The following is a 23,934-nucleotide window of genomic DNA, read 5'->3' as shown; positions in this document are numbered from 1 at the left end:
CTGTGATAGGACATAGTATAACGTAAGAGATTCATTATAAATGTTACCTTGGAGGCAGTCCCAGTTTAATAAGTGATGCTTAGCAAGATGTTGCAGCCTTAAGGTGTGAAAGCATTATCCTTCTGTGGAAGATATTTTTAATATTTGATCACTTCTGTATGGGAGTGTCTCATAAGAGTCAATTTAGTGAATATTTTAGCTTTTGCCATTTGTAATACAGAAGTTAAATCTGCTTTTTCAAAAAAGTTTTGAGATTAAGAAATGCTCAAGATGATTTTCAAAATGGGGACTCCCTGAAGCTGTAATCACACCGCATGCGATTCGCGCTTCACAGGCATCCAGTTTCAATGTAAAGTCAATGTACAGACACGATCAGAGGTCCTATACTGCGCTATTTGAGCATCAGGCGCGGTGGTCTGGCAGGAGTGCGTTTTGGGCTTTACAGCACAATTTGGGCATTGCAGTGCATCCAGAGTTCAAATATCTGAACTCCAAGACCAACATGCAGGAGAATCTGATCATTTTTTTCCCTCCTTGGACGGAATCAAATCAGAAGTTGAGCAAATCAAAGAGTATTACTGAAAGTGGCATTCAGACACAGCTCCGACAGTAGATGGTTACCGTACTGGGAGAGTCTTTGAATGATGAACCCAGACATGGCGACGTATTTACCAAGGCTTCTGTAGAGCTCTTTAGAACAAATAAACCTTACCTCTCAACATCATCCGTGTCTTCCATGCATTGAAAATTAGATATACAGTCAATGCTTCTATGTAGTGGTAAGGCTAAAAACTTCTGAAGGTAACTCCTTCCTCCCACATTTTTTTAGACAAGTTGTTCCACAGTTGTGCCATTCTCCTTTGACCCTTAAATGAACTCTAACCTCTTCAGTGTAAGCCTAATGATGTCCTGAGCTCCATTTACATCCAATATTGAACTTTTAGCCCCATCTTGTTTTCTCGTAGACATGTATCAGCTCTCCAAGGCTTCACGGGTCATTCACCTAACAACCTTGATCTACAGCTCAGACAGCTTTCAATCTGGAGTTTGGCTCCAAAATTAGATATCAATTACTTAACTACTTGCACCAACTGATAGCAATCACAGAAGGAGGAGGAGTAAGTAGCTGATTGCTTGCTATAATGATGACTCTCTAACAGTCTGGATCTCTGATATGCAGCAATTTGTAAGACACAGCTGCTTCTGGAGGCTTAATAAAAACCATTAATTGGTATTCATTGCATGAACACAGTGGGGTGTATTTAATGTTTGAGGAAATTATAATAATCTTAATAATATCACAGACGAGCAATAATGTAGATATTTCTAAATGGCTGCAGTGAAATAAGATTGAACAGCCTTTTTCTCTTTTAGATGCACATCCAAAGGCTTAGAGCAGTTACACAAACCTTTATGCTGTGATTCTGCGAGTGAGATTAAAATGATAAAGGTTCCATTGCTAATTAATCACATTGTTTGGGAAGAAAAAGTCTTTATTCAAACATTTATTTGCATTAAATGCAAATGCATCTGCCTTTGAAATTGATGGTAATGTCTACATTTCTTGCTTTATTTCCTCCTCTGTAGGTGATAGAGTGTATAACTCAAGGCAGGGTGTTGCAGCGCCCTCGGACCTGTCCTAAAGAGGTGTATGACCTGATGCTGGGATGCTGGCAGCGAGAACCGCACATGAGACTCAACATTAAAGAAATCCACGGTCTGCTGCTAAATCTGGCCAAAGCCTCACCCGTATATCTGGATATACTTGGCTGAACAAGAAAAGGGGACAAAAACAGAATTTTAGATGTGTGATTAGTGAGTTGGAAACATGTAGAAAGTGTTTTGAGTGGTGTGAACCACTTTGTGCGTATCAGTGCGTGGAAGGTGCAGGAGTTTCTTTAAAAAAAAATTGTTTAAGTTGTCCCCAATCACTTCCCTCCGCCCAGCCAATTTCCTCTCTTTTCTGCATTGCGTCCCTTTCCTTCTTCACCGAAGAAACATTGATGAGAGGTGGTTTAACTTCAGAGGGGATAAATAGCTTCTCACTTCTTTTCAAATGCTTTAAACTCTCTGGGGCTAAATTGATAAAACCTGATAAACAGAACTTTAAAGGGACTGGCTGACCTCTCTTGCTGCATAGTGGACCATAGGAATCTTTTAAAGACCGGAAATCTGAAGAAAAAGCAGCAAAAGGAAGATCTTGTGAAATCTTTTTTTGTGTGTAAATATGAGACATTGCGAGGAGAAAGTGGCTCTTTGAGGCGTTGAGCCATCAAAGCACTGTGTTTTCCAACCAAGTACGTCCATCCATCGGAAATGTGAACTCTTGTCTGCCTTCTGCAATTCAACCACTGTTTTTGTTGCATATTACTTTACATATGCCTGGTCTGCACCGTCACACAGCAGAGGGTAACATGATGAATGCTTCCCTTGACCCCCAAAAGTGGCAGATGCTTCCCTTGTGATGTCAAGCATTCATGTCGGAAGGTCAATTGATTCATTTATCCACAGCTGTTCAACAATTATGAGCTTGTATGGTTGGAGGTGGTGGTGGTGGTGGTGGGAGTGGGGGGGTTGACTAGTTTTTAAGCGGTCAGATCTGTGGGTGGCTGCACCAAAGAAGGTGTGGTTCATTTGGTCAACCCATATTAAATCATCAAAGCTCTCAGCACTCAGGCATCCTTGAAAACCACATCTGCACTGAAGGGACACACACATGAGAAACACACACACACTGTATACCTTATCCTGTCAACCCCCCCTCCCCCAACTCACACACTCCCACTTACTGAAAGACTCAAAATGGACCGAGAAGGAAATTGAATTGTACATGTTTTATTATTTGAGCGGGGCAGTGCTTTAGCCAGGCCCCGTCCTCTGTAATGGTGTAATGTATATTTCATTATAGCCTAATGGGCTCCATTAGCACAGTCTCCTCACAGACATTCAAGACTTATTGTTTTATGGCTGAGAAGGATAGATAGAGGAATGGATAGTGGAGGTGAATGAGAAGAAAATGAGAAAAAAAGAAGAGTGGCACGGCATGAGGGGCGATGATGAGGAGGAATATGAGCAGAGGTAATAATGCACATTTAGAAGAAGAGGGAAGGAAGAGGGGAGGCAATGGAAGGGAGACAGCAAAAAAGGTACAAATGGATAGCTGAGTTGAAGAGGAAGAGGTGTGAGTGTCCTCTAGGAGGAAGTCAGAGTGAAAATCCATCACTCCTACAGCCAGCAGATGTTCTACAAGCTTCACCTCTCATCTCATTCCTAAGGTGGCCCTAAACCGCACACACCACATACATTTTACTGGCAGTCCAGCAACAACTCTCATTGAAAATAAACTCAATAATGTACCACACACGTCCATTATTGAGAAGCACTTCACTCACTTACAAAACCACTCATTCCTGCACAAAAACTGTAACTGTATATACAGCTACATGCATGCAATGGCAAAAAAACAAAAACAATTAATGTTTGGTTTGGCATTTTACTGATGCATATTTTACTATTCACATAACTATTAAAAACGTATCTGAAGTTTTGCTAACAACCTTTTTAATAAGATGTAAACCATCAATCTGGAATTATTGGTCTTATTTAACACTGCACTTGATGGTATTGATGTTTGTCAGTTGGGGAATGTTGATTTTATTGATTTATAATATTATTTATTACTTGAGATGCATTTTGTACATTTCTTTCTATATACAAGGTTGCCTTTCGCAACACAAAGCTTACTGAAACTGAACCCCGGTTTACTTGATTATGTTTTTTGCAGATGTGTATTATAATCTTTACTGTGTGTGCATTTTTGTCATGCTCCCTCTTAACAACGACCAAGCCTGTCCTCAAGTGCAGGCTGTTCTACAACATGATTGGACATATCATTGGTCTGTCACCTTTGTGGAATCAGTTCGACATTCTGCAAAACTATTATCACCTGTCAGAGCATAAATCTGAGGGGTTTAGGCAGCCGCATTGACAGCAAATGTTAACAAGGTTTTCTGGATCCATCCATGCTGTCTTAGAGCTTGCCCTGAGTGAGTACACTCAATCCTGCTTCACAGAAGTTGCCACACATTATCTCTGTGCAATAACAGAGGGCTTTTGACGTGCAAGGGCCTGTGGGAGTTTGATCAAACTGTGAGAACAAACACATGTAGGAGCACCTCCACATGAGAGTAGCGTGTGTCGCAGCAGCTCCACTGCTGACAGCACTGTGCATGCGCCTGCTGTGTTTTCTTAAAGTGTCCATTTGGACCGTGGTGGTGTTTTGTAAAAGGAGTGGACAAAGGGGTGTTCTAAAGACAGACTTGAAGGTAAAACAATAACTGCTGTGCAAATAGCAACCTAAGGCAAGGAGGGAGTGACAATCACAGACTTCTCTTTTTTTCTCTTAATCAAGTGACCTACTGTATAATAGACTATTCAACCAACTTTCCTCTTCTATGCTGCCTATGCTGTATGTGATAGTCTTTAACTCTGGTCTTTAGAAGTGCTACTTCTTTTCTTCAACCTGTTTTTGTAAAATGAAATAACAGCAAGAGGAATGAACAAAAATACATGTAAAAAAAAAAAAATTAATAAGCTGCCAGAAGAAAGTCGCATTCTTGACTGCTGTTTCCCAGACTGTGTTGGTTATTGTATTGTTTTTCTTTTTTCCGTCTTCTTACTGGGCAAGGGGGATGTGAAACGCTGTGGGACTCACTGGATGCACAAAGTGACGTACGGAACCTCCAGGGCGCAGAGCAATCTTTGCTTATTCCATTGGCACTGTGTTTGTGTGTGTGTTTGCACATGTGGGCTTGTATGAAAAGTGTTGATTGCGGCTGGATAGCAACCTGGGGGATGTCTGTAGGATCTTTTTTTCAGATTTTAGTCAAATTGTTCCAAATACTGCAAACACACATCGCAACTTAAAATGCATTATTATCTCTCCCCTCACTCCCCGAAGCCCTCCCATCAGAGTCTGAGTTAATAAAGCTGAAATACTGCAAAGGTCATGTTTGAGATTACATTTGTGCTTCGATGCCTCTGGAACTCCAAACCCTTCAAGAGTTCGACAAAAAGTGCTTCACTGGAAGATGGATAAGGAAAATATGAAACTGTGATTTGCTCTTGTGTATTTAATGCTTTTTCTTTTTTTGTTTTTGTTTTTTTCTATAAGTGCGGGGTTTATAACCATTTAGATTTGCCTTTCCTAGCCGGTTTCCAGCAAAGAGAGGCTGACAACCAGCTGAAAAAAGGGCGTGAGTTGAACATTTCGTGCATAAAGCAAACAATTCTGCAAGGCTGTGTCAATATTCCGAAAATCAGTTTTAGAGGGAAAAGGGAAGATCTAGGATTTTTTTCTTCTTGTTCTTTAAGGTTTCGGGAAAAGTACATACAAATATGTAACGTTTCTGTAAGAAAGAGATGCTAAAATGTTATTTCATTTCTGACAAAAATGCTCTTTGACGTTTTAATAAACATCTGTATTGCAAAGCACATATGGCAATTAAATGCTGGACGTGTTCTAATCAATTCAGCTAACGTTTGTCTTTGCAAGCAGGTTGTTGTGAATTCAAGGACAGCAAAACCTATAACATCATCTGTGCACAAAAACACACACAAACACACCAGGGAGAACTTGTACAGTCAAGAAATTGCATGGTGGAAATAGCCATAGTGAATCATGATGGTAATGATGATGAACATATGACTTATCTTTGAAGGTGAAGAAGTTTGTTGTAAAACCATGTTATGAATAAAAATGTTATGTCACATACAAGTTCTTGCGAGTTAATATACTCAGACATGTGTTTTGATGATTGTTTCATTCTCTAGGACTGTTTTGGAAGTATAAACACAGACCAACTCATATACTCACGTTGGGTCCTTGATTGGAGTAGGTTCAGTCGTCTGTATGCTATGGTCACATTGTACTGCCACCAAGCGATGGGGAGGCACCGGCATAAACTGCAGGATTAGCTGCCGCCGACTGATTCTTCTTGAAAATCGTTGGCGTGGTCATGAATGTCTGAGGGTTTTTCAGTGACTTGTAAAACCAAATTAGATAGGGGCATTCGACTAAGCCCCAGACGTAATTAAGCAACCGCTGAATTAATATGTTCTTTTTACCCAGAGCTCTTTCTACAATTTATCTCCTAATATAAACAGCACTGGTTAGGAAATGAGAAACTAGGCAGCACGAAATTCACATTGGTGTGAGGCTGTGTGTGTTAAGGATTTGTTTGTCAAAGTACCAGGACTCAGCATAGTGTGTGTATTTATGCGTGTGCAAAAGAAAGAGTTGTAGAAGGGGCTCATTCAGTGCACATTTCCTGAACTCAGTACTTCAGCTACTTAAATAACAACTTTAGTCAATGGATCCACACATATGTAGATACACACTAAAGCAACAGAATGCAATCACAAACAAACAATACTAAAGGAGAAGGTTTTCGAGTCATATAAAACTGAAAATTAAGCCAAATTTGTCTTTACTTTTAGAAAACTAGTGTGTCAAGAAGAAAAAAAAATAGCCATAAATGTTCTTAACTTGCTGTATCCCTTCCAGAGTTGCAGGACTAGCCAGTGTCTGTCCTGGCTACTGTTGTGTGAAGGGAAGGTACACCCTGAACAGGTCACCAGCCTGTTGCAGGGCCACATAATCACACACATCAGGGCAATTTAGAGTCACCTATGAAGCATGTTCTTAGACTGTGGGAGGAAGCCAGAGGATCTGGAGAAAACCCACGCATGCAAGAGGAGGACACGGAAACTTAAACTGAAAGGACCCAGCTGCGATTTATAGGAAGGTGAGAGGGGTAACCACATTTTAAACATTCTTCAGATATAGGTGTTAGACGCTCTCCTAAATTCTTTTTTGTGATAAAAAACATACTTTTTGGACACTAAAATGTGATCTTTCTATTTTACAGTTGTATGAAAACTAATTCATTCATCTTCTAATCCATCTTTATCCCTTTCAGGGTAACGGGGCTGCCGGAGTATCCCGGCCACTTGCAGGCGAAGCAGGGGACACCCTGGACAGGTCACCAGGGCCACAACCACACACCCATGCACTCTCACATTCCCACCTAGGGACAATTTAGAGTAAGCAATTAATCTATGAAGCATGTTTTGAAATCCCCGCACATGCATGGGGAAAACATGCCAACTCCACACAGAAAGGTCCCCCATTGATGTTCTGTTTCAGTTCCCCCAGCTGGGACTTGAACCAGGGTCCTTCTTGCTGTGAGGCAAGAGCGCTAACCACGTCCTAGTATGAAAACTGATGTTTTTAGTTAACATTATAAGTGGTTTTAATCAACATTTGGAAGTTGTATTACATTTGTAATGTATTTTTGTAGTAACTTCCTGTCACATTGCACAAAATATCTCATTTACAGCATTTCACATCTAATTATCCACACAATCCCATCAGTTTTGTAAAAGGAACAGAAGGAAACACCTGGAAGAAGTGTCCTTTTCTCATCTCAGATGCAGGAAAAGGTCTTTTTTCTGTAAAGTGAACCAAGAGATGTTTAAGCAGTGACAAGTACTCATTATAGGTTATTTCCTCCCTGCTGCACCTGCAGAGTGACATCATTGCCACCTTTGGGAAGGCTGTTGATGTAGAAATGTTCCCCAACAAATCTGAGTGACTCATAGTTGTTAACTGTTCCAGCACGCAACCCAGGACACAAACATAAACGTAATTATAGCATGCTCGCCTTAAACATTAAAGTTCAAGTTGTAATTAAATACAAATGGAAACAAGAAGAGCATGCATACACAAACTATGTTGAAAGGGAAACATTTAATAAATTTATGTTTCATGTTGTTTTACTTTTGCTTTGAGGATCAATAAAATATTTTCATTCCTATTTTGCCATCCAATCTATCAAAAGATGTAATTTACAGTAATATTTTATTGTTCTTTTTTTGGTTGTGTTTGGTTTAAGTAAAACACAAAACACATTTTCAGTTGAAAAGACAGTTTACTTTAATCTGCTAATTTATCTCAGAGAGAATCGTTGACCGTGTCTGAGGATAAACAGAACGTCTTCCCATCAAGCCAATTCCATTAAGAGGATAATAAAAAGTTACTCCATTTCCCCCCATTTCTTTGAATTGTCAAAATTGACAAAAATAAAAGATTTATTTGAATGTCTCGTCACTCAGTTATGTATTTACAGAAGGTTTGTCTAAAGGGTTCAAGCCTGTGTTATTGGCTATTTATTAATTAATTTGAAAGGGTTCCACCAATCAGATAATAGGTAAGTATATGAGATATTGTCTTTGCTGAAAATATATGATTACCATTTTTTTTAAGTTCAGATATTTTGGAATATCTCTAATTTTGGAAACTATTTCCTGTTAGATCAGTGTAAAGTGACATTTTTTGGGTGAAACGTTTATTTTGTTTGTAATAAAGATCATGGATGGAACAATTTCATATAAGCGTTTAAACAAACAGTACTAAACCAATACTTTGCAAACTTTAAAAATAGAAAGGATAGGTTCGTAAATCTATGATAAACATTCAGCTTGTCAGACATAAAGATATTGTTGGATTCCAATAATAATGAAACTGCTTGAAAGATTTTAGATAAGTCGAAGTAACTGATAAGTGATTATTGTTTTCTGGCCCAGTGACAGACATGTTTAATTATCAGGTAGCTGAATTGGTATAATAACAGGAAATCTTTTTGTGGGTCCAAATCTAATGCACATTTGGGAATAAGTTTATTGGACCCAAAAAAAAAAAACCCAGACCATTTCAATACCTCATGCTTTCACTTTTGCTTTATTTTGTATTTGAAGATCAGTAATAGCAGCACAGCTGTTAGGAACTGGTGGTGAAGGACCCAGAAAGGCTTGAGACCAGGCTTAATGGCAGGTACATAACACCTTCCTGCCTGCATTGTTTTAAAGCTATCAAAAAAAAAAGAAATACAAAATCACTTTGTCTTTAAAGTATTCTAAATTAAGGTGAGTTTGGAACGGGAGTGGTTTCATGCAAACTTGTATCAATATGTTAAAAGTTTAATAAATAAAGTTAAGTGTGACAAAACCATGAAACAAAACAGAGACAATGGAGACAACCTGAAGAAAACACCAGACAAATACCCTGACTGAGGATAATTAACGTAATTGAAGACAGCTGTGGATGGTTACCAACATAAACCTGCTGGGACTGTGACAGCAGAACACAAAACATGACAAAACCCCCAAAAACCTGACTAAAACAAAAGAAAGAAAAAACAAAAGACCCAATCACCACAACAGGCACTATTTAAAGACACATTTTTGTTCTGAATGTATAATATGATTCCTGCACAGCGAATGAGAATGTGTTCTGCAGCATAATAAGAAAAAGTAAGAAGACTCCTACATAATCAGAATGGGGGGATAACCTTGACCATGTTATTAATGCTGTCTGGACATTATTAAGAATAATTGGTTCTTTGAAGACCTGCAATGTTTCAAAGGAAAATATGAGAGATTTCTGTTGTATACACCCATGGACAAAAAAGAAAGACTGATGTAGTGTGAGTAATTTAAAATATAAATGTGTCACGAACCAAAAAGAACAACAGCAAAAAAAAAGCACGTTCATTCCTGAAAGTGAGGCAGTTTTGATATGAAGAAATAATTTGATGAAGCATACATGAAAAATGTTTTAGACATAAGTAAGATAAAACAAAAATGTGGGATAACGAGATATACACAGATGAATATCTTATGATTTATTAAGATAATTGGCAACATATCTGTGAGATGACTGAAAACTTTCCAAACTGAAGAAGAATAAGCTACTTTAAAACTTCACCTATATAAAGTGAATAACGTTCTTAAAGATAAAACTCACTGACCTATAATACCTTATATTCTTTAGTACAGGTAAGTACAAAATCAATATTGGATGTTCATGATCTTTGGGCTCTCTGCATTTGAAACAGGCATGCTTCTATAATGGAAATCACTGCATGGGTTCAGCCTCACATCTTTTAATCTTTGTATAAAATTATGGGTCGCCAGGTAGACCTCTATCACAGAAAGAAGAAGTCGAATGTGAACATTATCCGAAAAATCCACCTGGTTTCTGAACCAAAGCTAATCTAAAATGCACTGAGACAAAATGAAAAACTGTCCTGTGGTCTGATATGTTGAAATAACTTTTTAAGATGCTCACCATGTGCTCTGAAAGGAATAGGAACTGTACCGTCTAAATTGTTTCTATGAAGCTCATTCTCATGAACATCAGTGCTTCACTTTACCATTTGGTTTTTTTCTTTGGTGTATTTAAAAAAACAGAAGTTTCCAAATTGTTATTTGAGTTTTTTACAAAGCACCTTTCAGGTATATACATAAATAGATCAGGTTAAACAATTCTAAAGGGAAAAACTTTTGGTTTATCTGAATTTAGTATAAAACGTTGTCCTGCTTAATGTTTCAGTTTCAGAACCAAGTTTTTTTGGCTCAATTTTTGGTAGAGAACAAACAGCTGTTTTGGCGGCTCTTTGGTTTGCATCAAAAGTAACTAGTAAACAAGCCAAACACACAAATGGAGCATGGATGGTGAAATGATTTACTAGCTCAGCTCCAAAAAGCTTCTACAGGAACGGACGGGGTAAACATTGGAAAACCTTAGACCACAGAAGACCAACACAGTGTTGCTGCAGATCTAATTTAATAGAACAGCTATTGAAAATTGATACTGCATTGACACAGTATGTATTTATAATCTGTTAAAATAATTTTTTGCAGTTTTTCCAGAGTTTAGAACAATTTACCGTGGAGGATATAAGTGGGGCTCAATCCCAGTCTCACTCAGACTGATAAAGCTTCTCAGATGATGAGAAGTGACACCTTTCTATAAGCGAAGACAACAAATCCAGATGCCAGAACTCAACTTCAAGACAAGCTGATTGAATGAAAAATCTTCATAGACACATCAAGGGTTAAACACTAATGTAATGCCTACCTTGCTAAAATATTTGAAGACATTTTTGTTCTATTTATTTATGTATTAGATCTGGGCAGGAACATAAACTATTCGCACAGTGCTTTGTAACTTCAGTTTTTCCTATTAAGGCTAAATGGTATCATGAGCTTTAAATACAATTTATCATTTACGTATAATTTTCAATCCTGAGCAATAAAGTCATCATTACCAGGCAGCATTTTACATGGATAATTATATATTTGCATAAATTGTATCCCAAACATAGAAAATTAAAATACCTTATTTGGTTTTATTACAAAATGAATTGAATAAATATAAATGATATTTTCTCTCTCTCAAAAAAAAGAAACATTCTCTTTCTGTAAAGTGCTCTCTGTTGAGTCTTGTGACTCATATGTACGTGTAATAGGATATCTTTTAAAAGAAATTAGACAAACAGACACACACACATATATATATATATATATATATATATATATATATATATATATATATATATATATATATATATATATATATATATATATTCCATTAGTGACATCTTGTATGTTTTTTTGAATACATGTAAACTTCTGCCTTGTTTTAAACCCTCACCTATGAATCCAACCCTTTCCATAAATCCACACCACAAATTGATAAGCACATTCGAATGCACTGCTTTTTGAAGTTCAGCTGTTTTCTCATAACCCCAGCTCTGTCCTTGAACATTTGTTTTACTTTTCCTGGAAGTAGTTCTGAAATGCCCGGAAGTAATTATAAAAAAGTTTGGGCTAATTAAACACAAAAGTGTAAGTGTAAAGACATTTCTTAGAGTTATTGTGGCTATCAAATACTTTATCACCCTGAGAGCATTTTTAAAACATTTTTAAACTTTACAAGTCGTCCAAATCTTAATTCCCATAAACAATCATGTATGTTGTTTTAAAATGTTATTTATTTGTCATGCCACCTCTGTCAGCCCCGCCCCTCTGCTCTGCTCCTGACTCCACCAGCTGTGACCAATTCATCCTCATCAACTCTGCCCTTCTTAAGGAAACCCAGCTCCACAACTCATCGCCAGATTGTTACCCCTTATGGTGACTAACCTGGTCCCAGTCTCGCTCATGTTTATGCATCCTATGCTGATCTTGCAACTAACCTTATTATTCCTGTCTCAGGATTCCTGCTCACCAGTGTCACCTGTGTGGAAGTCAGTTCGAGCCCCCCTGCTGTTCTGGAAACACCACTCTCCGCTAGCCGCGTTACTACCTCCAGCCACGCCTCAAGCTTCGCTCCTCTCTGGATCACATTCACGCTAGCACCATCTTCCTGGAAGGAAAGAATAAAAACCCTTTCTTAACTCTCATCTACCTGCGTCCTCATTCTGGGTTCCAGCATCTGGGTCTGCCGCTCCTCCGAATCATGACATTATTCACATTAATATTCACATGAAATACATGTTTCATTGCTTTGGCATTTTAAAAATCAATTTAAGGAAGGAATAAAGGGTTTGCAAAAACATCAGGAGTAAAAATGTGTTTCATTACACATACTGTACTGTAATTTAAACGTACACTCTAATTCAAAGTATTTTTTTTATTGCGTAAATGTTATCTTTTTGCATCATCTGTACCTTTAAAACCTATAAACATGCGATTATTGAATATTTTTAAAAATAGATTTTAGGGTGGCAGTCCATGATGTTTCCTAACAACAGATCATGTTTTCTTTGAAAGGGGAGGCTATGAATATTTACAGGCTCCATCCCAAAAGTCGCAGCTTAAAAACGCAGGAAAAACAGGCCAAATTTGTGAGCTAGAACCATTCCTCATCCTCAGCGTCTTGAAATGGTTTCCTGTTCCATCCAAACGGAACAGCCAGTGGCTTTATCAAGATTTATGAGCTAAATCATCATTGGAAATATAAGACACTTGTTGGGGCACAAAGGCAGATGGGATAGGAGGGAGGGAGTGCACAGTGAGAAAGGAGTGTTCCAGATGAAAATAAATATAAAAAAAAGAAAAAAACTATCAAAAGTGGAGGAGAACACAAAAGCAATGGAGAAAAAGCACAAAACCCAAAAGACAGACAAAGACAAGACGAAGGCAGCTGTGAATCAGCACGCAAGCATGGTGGCAAACCTGTCTGTCACTTATAAACCTTGCTCACAAGCATCTTAATAACAAAAATGATGCACTGACTTCTGTTTTTTCAGTAAAACGTCTTAACAGGATTTACTTACTTTTCTGAAAGGCTCATAAATATTTTTTTATGTCAACTACTTTTTTAAATTTACCTGTCAAAAATAAGTTGCTAATTGAAGAAAAGTTACTTTGGGCTAATATTTTACTACAGCGTGAATGTAATGTAAGTTAAAAGAGGTAACACAAAAATTCACATTCATGTAGGTTTTTTTTTAGCATTGTTTTACATTTTACATTAAAAATTAATTGTTCTGGATCACTCACTTTGACACTTTACTTACAAATATTTTCAAAATAAATATGAAAGTTGTGCTCACAAACGTCGAATCAATTTGACCTTTTAAGAACAGAAAGGTGTAAAGTCAAAATTTAAACAAAACTAATATTGAACATCTCCTAAAATTGATCCCATTTTTAAATTTCGTTTTACTCCACAGCTTCAATTTAGCAGGGATGATTTACAATTTACCAGTTGTACAAACGGCTGCCTGTTGTTAATGTAACTGTTTCACCAATTTAATGTCAGTCCTCTTTTTCCATGTCTTTCCAATTTGTTTACTAAAATGTTATGATCAATAGTGTCTGCCTCATTCAAAAGGCAGAAAAAAAACATTTTTTTTATGTCAAACATAGTTTTTTTTCAGAACTCAGCTCAAACAGCTTTTGTTAAACAAAGCAACTGCTTAGAGCTGACTAATTGAGCCTAAGCTTCTGTTTACTGAACAAAGCGACACTTTATAAAATGAGCGCTGAGCCATGTGTTTCTGCAAACTGAATTAAGTGTGTCTGCAACTGTGTGATTCTTTACATGATTGACTAATAAATTGGTCCAAATGATGCAGACAACTGAAATGGTTCTTTGTCTTCACGAAGATGTCAGTGATAGGCGTTTCTTTGTTTGGTTGTGAATGCACAGACATATTCATTTGACGGCTTTTTTAGTAATAATGAAAATGAATACACAGCACATAAACAAAAGGGTTGAAAGATAAAACGACAAGGTGCAAAAACTCCTTCATTAAAAATGTGAGGAAAATGTGAAAATGCTAAGAACTTGTTAAAAGTGCTAAGGCACCGAGATTAAAAACAAATAGCAATAAAACAATGATTGGTAAACAAGGGGAAAGAGCTATAATTCAAACCTGAAGCAGACAGTACTATCAAGCATCCCGAGCAAACGACAGAAAACACCAGGGAGCGATTGGACAAGCAGCAGAACAGAGCCAGTAAACGAAGGATGGGCTTTTGATGGAGTCTCATCTGGAGTGTTTATGACGAGGCAGCGCCAGCAATGTAATGAGTTGACTGATCAATCTCTCCTTCTTGCCCGCTGGATCAATAGCACTGTTTTGACAGTCTACATTAAGCTCTAACTAATTGCCAGATTGCTAAATGCTTTTAAGAAGGAAGGGAAAAATATATCCCCAGCAATCAATAATGCAATCACACAAGTAAGTCTTGTGTACTACCAGGGGAAGAGGGATGTGCCGGTGTGTGTTTGTCTGTTTCGCTTTCGTGTACACATATATGAAGCGAGTGTTAAGGGCAGAATGGTTACCTGTTTCATGAACTTTACATGTGTCCTATTTGTTTGAGTGATGTTTCAGCAGCTGGGACTTGTGGTCAGGGGATGGGGAGCAGAGCAAAAGCCTTAGTTGGGGTTTCAACCTTGCAGCCTCAGCGGGACGCTTATTTGATTTAGCTCACAGCTCCGTGGCTAAACCACCGCAACTTTAAAACAAGGCAGAAAACACGAGCCCTAACAGCTTCATTTATTAAAAGATTTGAGTGTCGAGTGGAGATTGTTTAATCATTCGAGTTTTAATTGCTTTTTTTTTTTTTTTTTTGAAGAACCTTTCAAAAGAAAAAAGAAAAAGTTTCAACATCCCAAAATGGCCCTTTCTACTTGAAGCCCTTTTGGCCCTACTTGCCAAACCATCCTACACTTAGATTTACTGATTGGATAGAAAGTCAGGACCTGCTCACAGTACACCATTTGTTCTGTGGAACAGTGCATTTGACCCCTCAGTATGGTTCAAGTCATTCCCAGGATTGGCCTGCTTGCAGAAGTGTGCCACAGAACCGCTCCAGTAACTGTGCGCTGGCATCAATGGCAGAGAGTGTTTTTGGAGAACAGCTAAGGGGTGCAAGCATTCGACCTCCCAATGTGAAGGTCTTGCTCCTTCACATTGTTAGAGTCTTGGGATTTTTGCCTTCACTTTCGCTGCCCTTTTTCTGCTTGATGCTGATGTCTCAATTCTGCATCTTTTTCTTTTTTGCTTTCCAGATTTTGAAGCTTCATCTGGACATTTCCTTTTTGCTGCTGCAGAGACTGGAAATGATGATGCTCTCCTTTATTTTTTATTTCTAATTCATCTGCTGAGACACTAAGCTGCTTTGTCATGTCAGCTTCCTCTTGAAATCCAAAAGCTTCTTGGAAAGAGCTGTGTTCCACTGCAACCCTAACATTTCGGTTTCCAGTTGCGATTCTTCTTTCTTTAGATCTGTCAAATAGAGCGCTTTCTTTTTTACTCTGATACATTCAGGTAATAACTGCCAGTATTCTCAGATTGCTGTAGGTTTCATGGACCTGTAGGCCCAACACCAGCAGGTGACATGGCACCCCAAATCATTGCAGACTGTGGAAACTTCCCACAGAACTTTAAGCAATGTTGATTCTGTGTATCTCTCCCAGACTCTAAGACATTTATTTTCAAATGAATTATAGTTCTACTTTTGTCTAAATAGAAGAGTTTGGATCATTGAGCAACAGTTCTGTCTTATTTTTCTTCTCAGCACAAATACGATCCTTCAGATGGAATCGTTCTTTTAGGATTGGCTTGACCCAAGGACTTCAGCCTCAGTCCATGAGGATTCCCCCAAAATTTGAATGTTTTTTTCCTCTAGGGCAGCGGTCCCCAACCCCTGGGCCGTGGACCAGTACCGGTCCGTGGGTCATTTGGTACCGGACCGCAGATAAAGAATAAATAACTTACATTACTTCCGTTTTATTCATTTCGGAATCTAAAAGATGTTTTATTTTGAAAAATTGCCTGATTCTCAGTTACATCCATCTATGTCACTCTTGACGCAGGCCAAGGAGCTCTTCTCGGTCACGTGATAGGTTACCGCTAAAATATAACACAGGAGCCAGGAAAATGAGCAAAAAACAAACATCTTTGGAAAGTTTCTTTGCCAAGGGGGAAAACGAGCCAGGATACAGAAGAGGAGCCTTTGACTTCAAAAAAAAAAAAGAAAGCTAAATTTAATAGATAGTACTTTTGCCCCATGACTGTGGGAAGGGGAGAGGATGATGAGACCTGTGCGATGTACAATGTGATGCGTAACAAAATAAAAGACCAGGCCGCGAAAGCTTTGTGTGACGTCATACCAGTCCGTGGCGTTAAAAAGGTTGGGGACCGCTGCTCTAAGGTGCGATTATCCCTGTTTTTTTTTTTTCTTCAGCCCAATGTACTCTTGATGTGCTTGTTTACAGCTCTCTGTGAAGAACCAAATTGTTTAGCAATGGTTTTTGTGGCTTTTTCCATATATTCTTATTTTTCAATTTTAGTAAGCCATAATCATCAAAAGCACAAAAATATAGCGTGAAATATTTCATTTTATTCATAAAAATTCTATGTAATAATCACTTTTTCAGTATGACTGACAAACATATTGTTCTATAAAAAATTTTTTTAATTATTTCTTAAGATGTATGTGTTTTTTGTGGGCTGTGAGTAGTTTCAAAATCAATGACAGAAATAGTGATCACTGATTGAATGATAAAGGGTATTAGGAGAAAGAAGTTCATGATGAAGGTACTGTAATTACAAATGTATTTCGCCTCACAATGCAACTCCAATTTTTCTGTGCTGTGCTGCTGATAAAACCCAATTCAACCTGATTCAACTTGCATTTGCTTTAAAAAGAAAAACACAAGGTTGTTTGTGTCAGGAACTGGTGGTATAGGATCCAAGATAAAGGAGACCAGGCTTGGTGGCAGAAACTTAAACATTTACTAAAAAAAACGTGTTATGATGAAATGAAAACCAGAAACTGTGATTATTAACACAAATCAAGACAGCTGTGGATAATTGGCAACCTAAACTTAGTGTAACTACCGGTAATAGGAAAAACTTTAAAAAAGGAGCAAAGGAAACGTCCCAAAAAAAATCATATTTAAGTGAACAATCCTCACAGTTTGTTCAATGATTGATTTGAAACCAACAAAATTGTTTCAAATAAAAAACAATGTAAAGTACATACTTGTTCTTAAAAAGCCATTTGCAGAATTGCCCTGTTTAATACTGTATCTGGGTAAAGTCAATTTGCCAAGCGCATGCCCTTAAACTCCTAAAAGTTAAAATTGTTAAAGTTATGATTTAAGAATAAACTGATTTTTTTAACAAATCAATTGACATGGATATTAAATTTTACTGAGAAGTGGATGAAAAAAGCACAGCTGTGTACATTTGATACTATTAGATCTTTGCTCAAACGTCAACACGAACCACCTCCAATTCTTCTTGTTTTTCAAAAAATGGGGGTGGGATGAGGGAAATTTATTAAATTTTTTAGAGATGAAGAGCTCCTCCAGACTGCAGAGCTTCTCCTGTTCAGTCTACTCATGCATTTTTAAAAGGGAGAAACACACTCAAAATGCTGCAAACCGAAAGTGCAGGTACAGAGTAGCTGACCCGATGTCTTCATATTTTTGCAATCCGTACAATACTTTTCACAGTCTGACCTCAGAGGCAGGACCGAATTGTGAGGAGAAAAGATATGGGGTCTTAAAAAAAAAAAAAATGGAGGAGGAAAGCAAGTAAAAAAGCATAAACACACAGCAATTTCCTTTTAAAAACAAACACAAAAGCACAAAATAAGTACATTCTGACCTCTGATTTGATGGTTTGAAGTAAAGTTCTTGCTTTTTAACAATATTGGACAGAGAAATTCAAGAGATTAAGATAAAGACTAGGCCTTCTTAGTTTAAAATGAAAGTGATTCCTTTTAGTTTCCACAGGTTAATTATTATTCTCCTTTTTTTTCAATCTCTTATCTTTCTCCTTGCTTCTACACGTCCTTTCTTTGTTCTCTTTCTTGTTTTTTTTCTATTAAAACACTAAATAATTAAACATATATTGATAATCAATAAAACTCTTTAGAGGGATAGACCCCTTAATAATTGACTAATCATGAGGAGGACTGTTGCCCCCAGAGAGCATGCGTGTCCACGTCGGTGTGTGCTGGTGTCCACGTCTACATAATCTAAATGTGGCCCATCAGTTTGTGTCTTTCTGCTTCTTCATAAATGTGCTGATACGTTCAGATTTTGAACTGACGTTCTCTGTTAAAAGCCAATGAATTACATCTGAACTTGATTTTTTGGAGAAATGAAAAGACGGCTGTAAAAAAAAAAAAGGCAAAGGCACTGAAACTTTCCACATTTTTTTACTTATCTACTGAAAGCTACTCATTTCCAGGAATAATTAAATGTACTGGTGGTTAAATGTAAAGTTGGCATGAATAATGTGGCCCTGAAGTGCAAATCACATCAAAAAATCACAAATTACAATTTAAAAAGCAAAACAAATAATAAAAATCATTAAATTCTGAAAATAATGAAAAGAAAAGATTCCAGAAACACAATAAAAAATGAAATGAAATAAAATTGTAACATTCAGAGTTTACAAAAGTAATTTCCAGAAATCAAAATGAAACCAGACAAGTTAGTATGGGACATCGCTGAATGGATGATGTCGTTTGATTTTTGAAGTTTGAGGGTTTTTATTAAATTCTTCTTCAATGTCAACATACTACCATAATAAAAGTTTTATCATTACAGAGGATGCACAGTATTGCTTCATGCTAAATAACTTTCAGTTGAAATGGCGGACAAACATCAACGTCCAATCAATGATTTCCCAGACTTCCTACTTTTTTTGGTTTCTTCTTCTGTTTAATTTTTTAACATTTCATTTTGATTGCTGGACATTAATTTTGTTTCTCAAACTGTTTCATTCTTATTTTGTTTCATTTTGAAAACATTTTTGGGAGGTTTCTGGAATTTTGGTTTGATTTCTAGAATGTAACATTGGTGTTTTTTCTTTTGGCTGATGTTATTTGCATATGTGACCAGCTCAAAAAGTGATGGATATTCATGTTGGCCACACGTATTATGTGCAGCCAAGATGCGCATTGGCTTTACATATTTTAAGTGCGTCCAAGGTTGCACCATGTTGTTGGCTGCACGTATTTAAAATTAAAACTGAAGTCCCATTATCTGTCACGCTCCTAGGTTTGTGAAATGTCTTCTCTGCATTTGATCCATTCCCTGGAGGAACAATGAGCTGCAGAAACAGCGACGCTCAGGAAATATTTGGTGGTTTGACCCCAACCGCAACCATAATCCTAACCTTAACCCATCTTCTAGGTCAGTGCGGCCAAGAAAAAAACTCGGGGCTGGACGCATGTATTTAAAAAATTTTAATCACTTTTTTTTTTGTTTTGCTTTTTAAGTTGTGATCTTCAAAACGTTTTGGTGTTGAGTAGTTTGTTAGCGTGATTTTCACTTCAGGTCCACAGTACATGACCCTAACCGGGAATGTAACAACACAAAAAGACCTGTAAAGCATGGTCAGGCTTCCAATACGCTGTCACAAGAAGCATGCTTTGTGACTCCTGGAAGCCTTTGCACTTAACATTCCACAGAGCCTTTTCTGTCCGGAATTCACTCCAAAGCTCACCTCTGCCTTCTACATCAACAGCGTTTCTTTTGTCAAGTGGAGATGTCTGTTTCAATTCTTAAATGACCTCCTAAATCTTAGTAAGGACGCACAGACTGTCTTGGGTTGGTTGATGGAACTGGAATTTTGCTTCTAGCCTGGCGTACGACCACCCAGACAGTCGCTGACTCATCGAGTCAAAGGTCAAGTTTTTCCTCTTGTAGGTGTCATAACTGATAGTGGAGAAAGACAGAAACAATGAAGGGAAATGCAAATCAAATTTTCTTTTTGTTGAAATATATATATATATATATATATTTTTAACTGAAAATGTCCTTGATGAACAGGTCAAACGCTTTTTTTTTTATTTCAACATGATGATCAAAATAAAATCACATTTCATTTATACATGTATTTATTTTTTACATATATTCCTGTTAAATAAGTAAGAGGTATCTTTTAAATCCTTTGTTTATATCCTTTGTTTTTGTACATTTATTTAAACCTAGTCTTTTTCTTAAATACATGGACACACTTGCCTTGTCTTTGACTTGGTCAACTCTGATTGAACCAAAATATTATTGCTTTACTTTTTATATCTGTAGTTTTCATAAGCCTTTGACAAATAAAATAGAAATACTGTGATTGCAGCCAGCAATACTGTAGCTGGCTGCAAAATAAACTTAAGGTTCATCATTCTTTATAAGTCTCTACCACTTGTCCTTGAAGGAATTATTTTCCCATTCCTTGCTTTTTTCTTTTTTTTTTGTTAGTATAGAATGTTCTGAACACCGCATTACTATGCCTCAATAAGTGCTTTGCTTCCTTCTGACTAAAACTGTGAATATAACCAGGCGGGGTTAGCATGCAAAAGACAAAAGCAGATTCTCTTGAACAAAATAGGGGCTACAAAGCAGAAGAACAAATACAAAATCAAGGACCTTGTCATTATTCTTAAAAGCCTTATTAGTCTTAAAGGCCGGAATCACCAAAGACATCTGGTCATCGCCGGGCCCCTCCCTACCTCAACAGCCCTTGTTGGATGCCCGTATTGCTGCAGTCCGACTGTTAGAAATTGGACGGTAGCAGTGGAACAGCAGCACAGTGGCAGTCTGACATCGGAGAATCAACAGACAATTTTGGCGACTTTGGAGACCCTCCCATTAGTCAATTATTGCACTGCTACCTTCCTGCCACCCACCTGTGACTGGACTGCCGCCGCGTGACCTCCAAGTGTCCCCAGGCCACTGACTGATGTAGAATAATCGTCTGGTCGCATAAGGAATCTTGTAATATCACACACTCAACAACAGGTTTTGCAACAAAGTATGGGTCTAAGGTTAAAGCTTTTTTCCTTTGTTGTTGTAAGATGTAGTTCAAAGAATTTCAGTCTTCTTAGTTTAATGTTTTGTCAGCTTTTATCATGTGCCTTTGGTTTTCTTCTCAGGTTTTTGTGTTTTCCCTACAGTCAAACTCACAGCAGCTTCACCATCAGTAATTTACAGCTCTTTATTTATCTGTTAACTGCCCTTTAGATTTTATTAACTTGTTGGTTTATAAATCAAAGTGTGAAACGATGTACTCCTAACATTTGCCATCAATAATAACGGTTTTATGAGTCTCCAGAAATATTTCAACCCCAATGGGATTTTGATAGGTTAAAAGGAGTTTTGGTGTTTCTGCATTAGCATCCTGCTGCTATGCCCACAATCTTAAAGTAAGTAAACCCTGACCCTGACCCTAAGTACTACAACGGTGAAGACTTTTGCACCAACACCTATAACAGGCACATGCACTCATGCACCACAGGGGTGCTTGAGCACCTGCCCCTTTTGCCTTGTAACAAAAAGTGCCCTAGTGCCCTCTGGTTTTTTATTTATTTATGTATTAACATTAATATATTTCTGTTAGAGATACAAAAAAATATGGCTACAAAATCCCACGGTTTTCTATTGAACCCATTTTCTTGTAATGGGGGTTCTGAGCTGCCGCTTCTGTCGTTGCAGCTCCACTCTGGTGCCAAAGAGATTTAGGGACAGCAAGAGAAACTGATTCTCCAAGGACAACTGAAGAGACGACATGATAGTGAAGCAACTTGAATCTTAGAGTTCTGGTCTAACTAGTTGCCCTCCACTGATTTAACAAGCTTAATTATGATTAAGGTTTTAGAAAAGATGCTCTATTAGTCAAGGGGTCCATTTTTACTTTAACCAGACATTTGAATGGCACATCAATTCAACACAAAGCAGATTGTCCAAGGACATTAAGTTGGGTTCTAAGTTCCAAATAAAACACAGGAGATATTTCAAAATAAATGAACACGTGTAGGAGCCAAAACGCAGGAAACTTGGCTTTGCGACAGAAACATAAAGATTCAATAAATAAACCTAAACAGGACAAAAAAACTGTGCGGAAACAAAAAGCAGATAAAGAAGATGATCTGAAGAGGTAGAACTTTAAACCAGACACTTCTACTCACTGAAGACAATTAAGAGAAATTCAGATCTTTATTCATAAAACAGCATATTCATATTGAATAATGCCTGAAGAAAATTGTGCCAGTATAAATAGCCTCCATTGTTTTATTGCTTTGATGTTTCCAAGTCAATGAACAAACTCGTGTTACCAATAATTTGTTTTTCATAAAAGAAATGACACTCGTATCACATGGCTGAGATATTTATCTATTAGTAGTTTATTTTTAAATTGTACTTAATTTCCAAATTGTTTAAAGGACAAAAAAAAGTGCTTTTGCTGCCCTTTCCAACTTTGAGCCCCTCTAAGACCCTGTGCGAGTCCTTGACCTATAAAATGACAATGTTTTATTTCTTTTGAGCTCCTTGTTACTAAAAACAATTAATTGTCGTCTTTTTTGGGGGCAGCTAATTCTGTTTTTTAATTACAGGGTATGTGCAGAGCCAGGGGGCAAAAATACATTTAGAGGTATGCAGGAGACCCTGGCTTTATTAAAAGCTGCTCAGAATGTGATAAAAAAAAAGTAGGTCATTCCAGCCCAAGCTTTCATTTGCATTGAAATATATCTGCAAATATTTAAAAGACAAGTAAAACAGTATTACAAGAAACCACATTCATATGTTATTTAAGAAAATGAGTATGTTTCAAGGGGAAATATTTAGAATTTTTCAACTGAAATACATATGAGAATCATAGTAACTGGAGCCAAGTCAGTTCATCAAATTACCACTAGAGGCTTGTTGCACAGGTATGTCGTTCCCCATTCACTTTAATATTATGCTTCAGCTTTGCAACAACTTTCAGTCAGGAGTGTAAGGATAAAAAACAACCTGAACACAATATATGGAGTTATTTCAGTCTCAACATGACCAAACTTCACAAAAAAAACCTAAAAAAGCTCAAATCCTCACTCTTGTAATGAATAGTTTAACTTTTAACCTGGTTCTCATCTATAAATACAAACACTTTCCTTGAAGTACTGTCTGAAGACACATGTCAGGGGTGGTGTTTTTACCTGTATGATATGAATATAGTGCTCCATGACGGTTTTTGCTGTATTTCTTGTGTTCACAATTTAGAGGTGGTGTGAAACCTTGGTGAAATTTCAATAAGCCCAATAGCTAAAGTGCTCACTTTCTTCACAGCCAATCACAATCAACTTCCTGCCTTTAAATTCATTGATGTTTGTTTATCCCCATTCCATGTATTTCACCGACCCTCCTCCACCCTGTTCTCCTCCTGGCCCTTCGATTTGGTGAGGTCTGGCCTTAACCACCATCAGCGTCTGGGCTCAGGAATCTCGCTTCACTTGGTCCAAGGTCATCACAAACGTTCAAGAAGTCTCCCGCCAAAGACTACGGACTATTTGTGCTCATTTTCTGTTTGATCTTTCAGTCACACTTTCAAGATCTCTCCTTATTTCAGTGATGTCATGTGTTGTTATATGCCACTTTTTTGTTGTTTTCCTTACCAAGCTTTTGTTTCTAATTGTTACAAGTAGACATACTTTGTAGGGTTTTTGTACTGAAATGTTACTCTGAGGATTTGGCAGTCCCAATTAAACTGTATTTCTTAAATTTAACATGCC

General features: G+C 37.4%; 1 protein-coding gene and 1 long non-coding RNA gene across 4 annotated transcripts in view; both read left to right on the top strand.

Moving 5' to 3' along the window:
- ntrk2a (neurotrophic tyrosine kinase, receptor, type 2a) overlaps positions 1-5,776 on the top strand; it is an 82,970-nt gene extending 77,194 nt beyond the window's left edge. For all 3 annotated transcript variants that reach the window (XM_078953081.1, XM_020705850.3, XM_020705849.2), the window contains one exon: positions 1,588-5,776. In XM_078953081.1, coding sequence (XP_078809207.1) covers positions 1,588-1,773 — 186 coding nt within the window. In that variant the 3' untranslated portion in view covers positions 1,774-5,776. The remainder of the gene's footprint in view (positions 1-1,587) is intronic.
- A 6,140-nt stretch (positions 5,777-11,916) lies between these two features.
- On the top strand, positions 11,917-12,308 carry LOC144994366 (uncharacterized). The gene is made up of 2 exons (XR_013657890.1): positions 11,917-12,039; positions 12,121-12,308. It is a non-coding gene; the product is annotated as an uncharacterized LOC144994366 (long non-coding RNA).
- The last annotated feature ends 11,626 nt before the right edge of the window (positions 12,309-23,934 follow it).

Source organism: Oryzias latipes, chromosome 9 (genome assembly GCF_053564925.1).
Source record: "Oryzias latipes strain Hd-rR chromosome 9, Olatipes_Hd-rR_3.1".
NCBI classification, from domain to species: domain Eukaryota; kingdom Metazoa; phylum Chordata; class Actinopteri; order Beloniformes; family Adrianichthyidae; genus Oryzias; species Oryzias latipes.
Note: the sequence above shows the minus strand (reverse complement) of the source record. Positions and strands in the feature narration are given on the sequence as shown.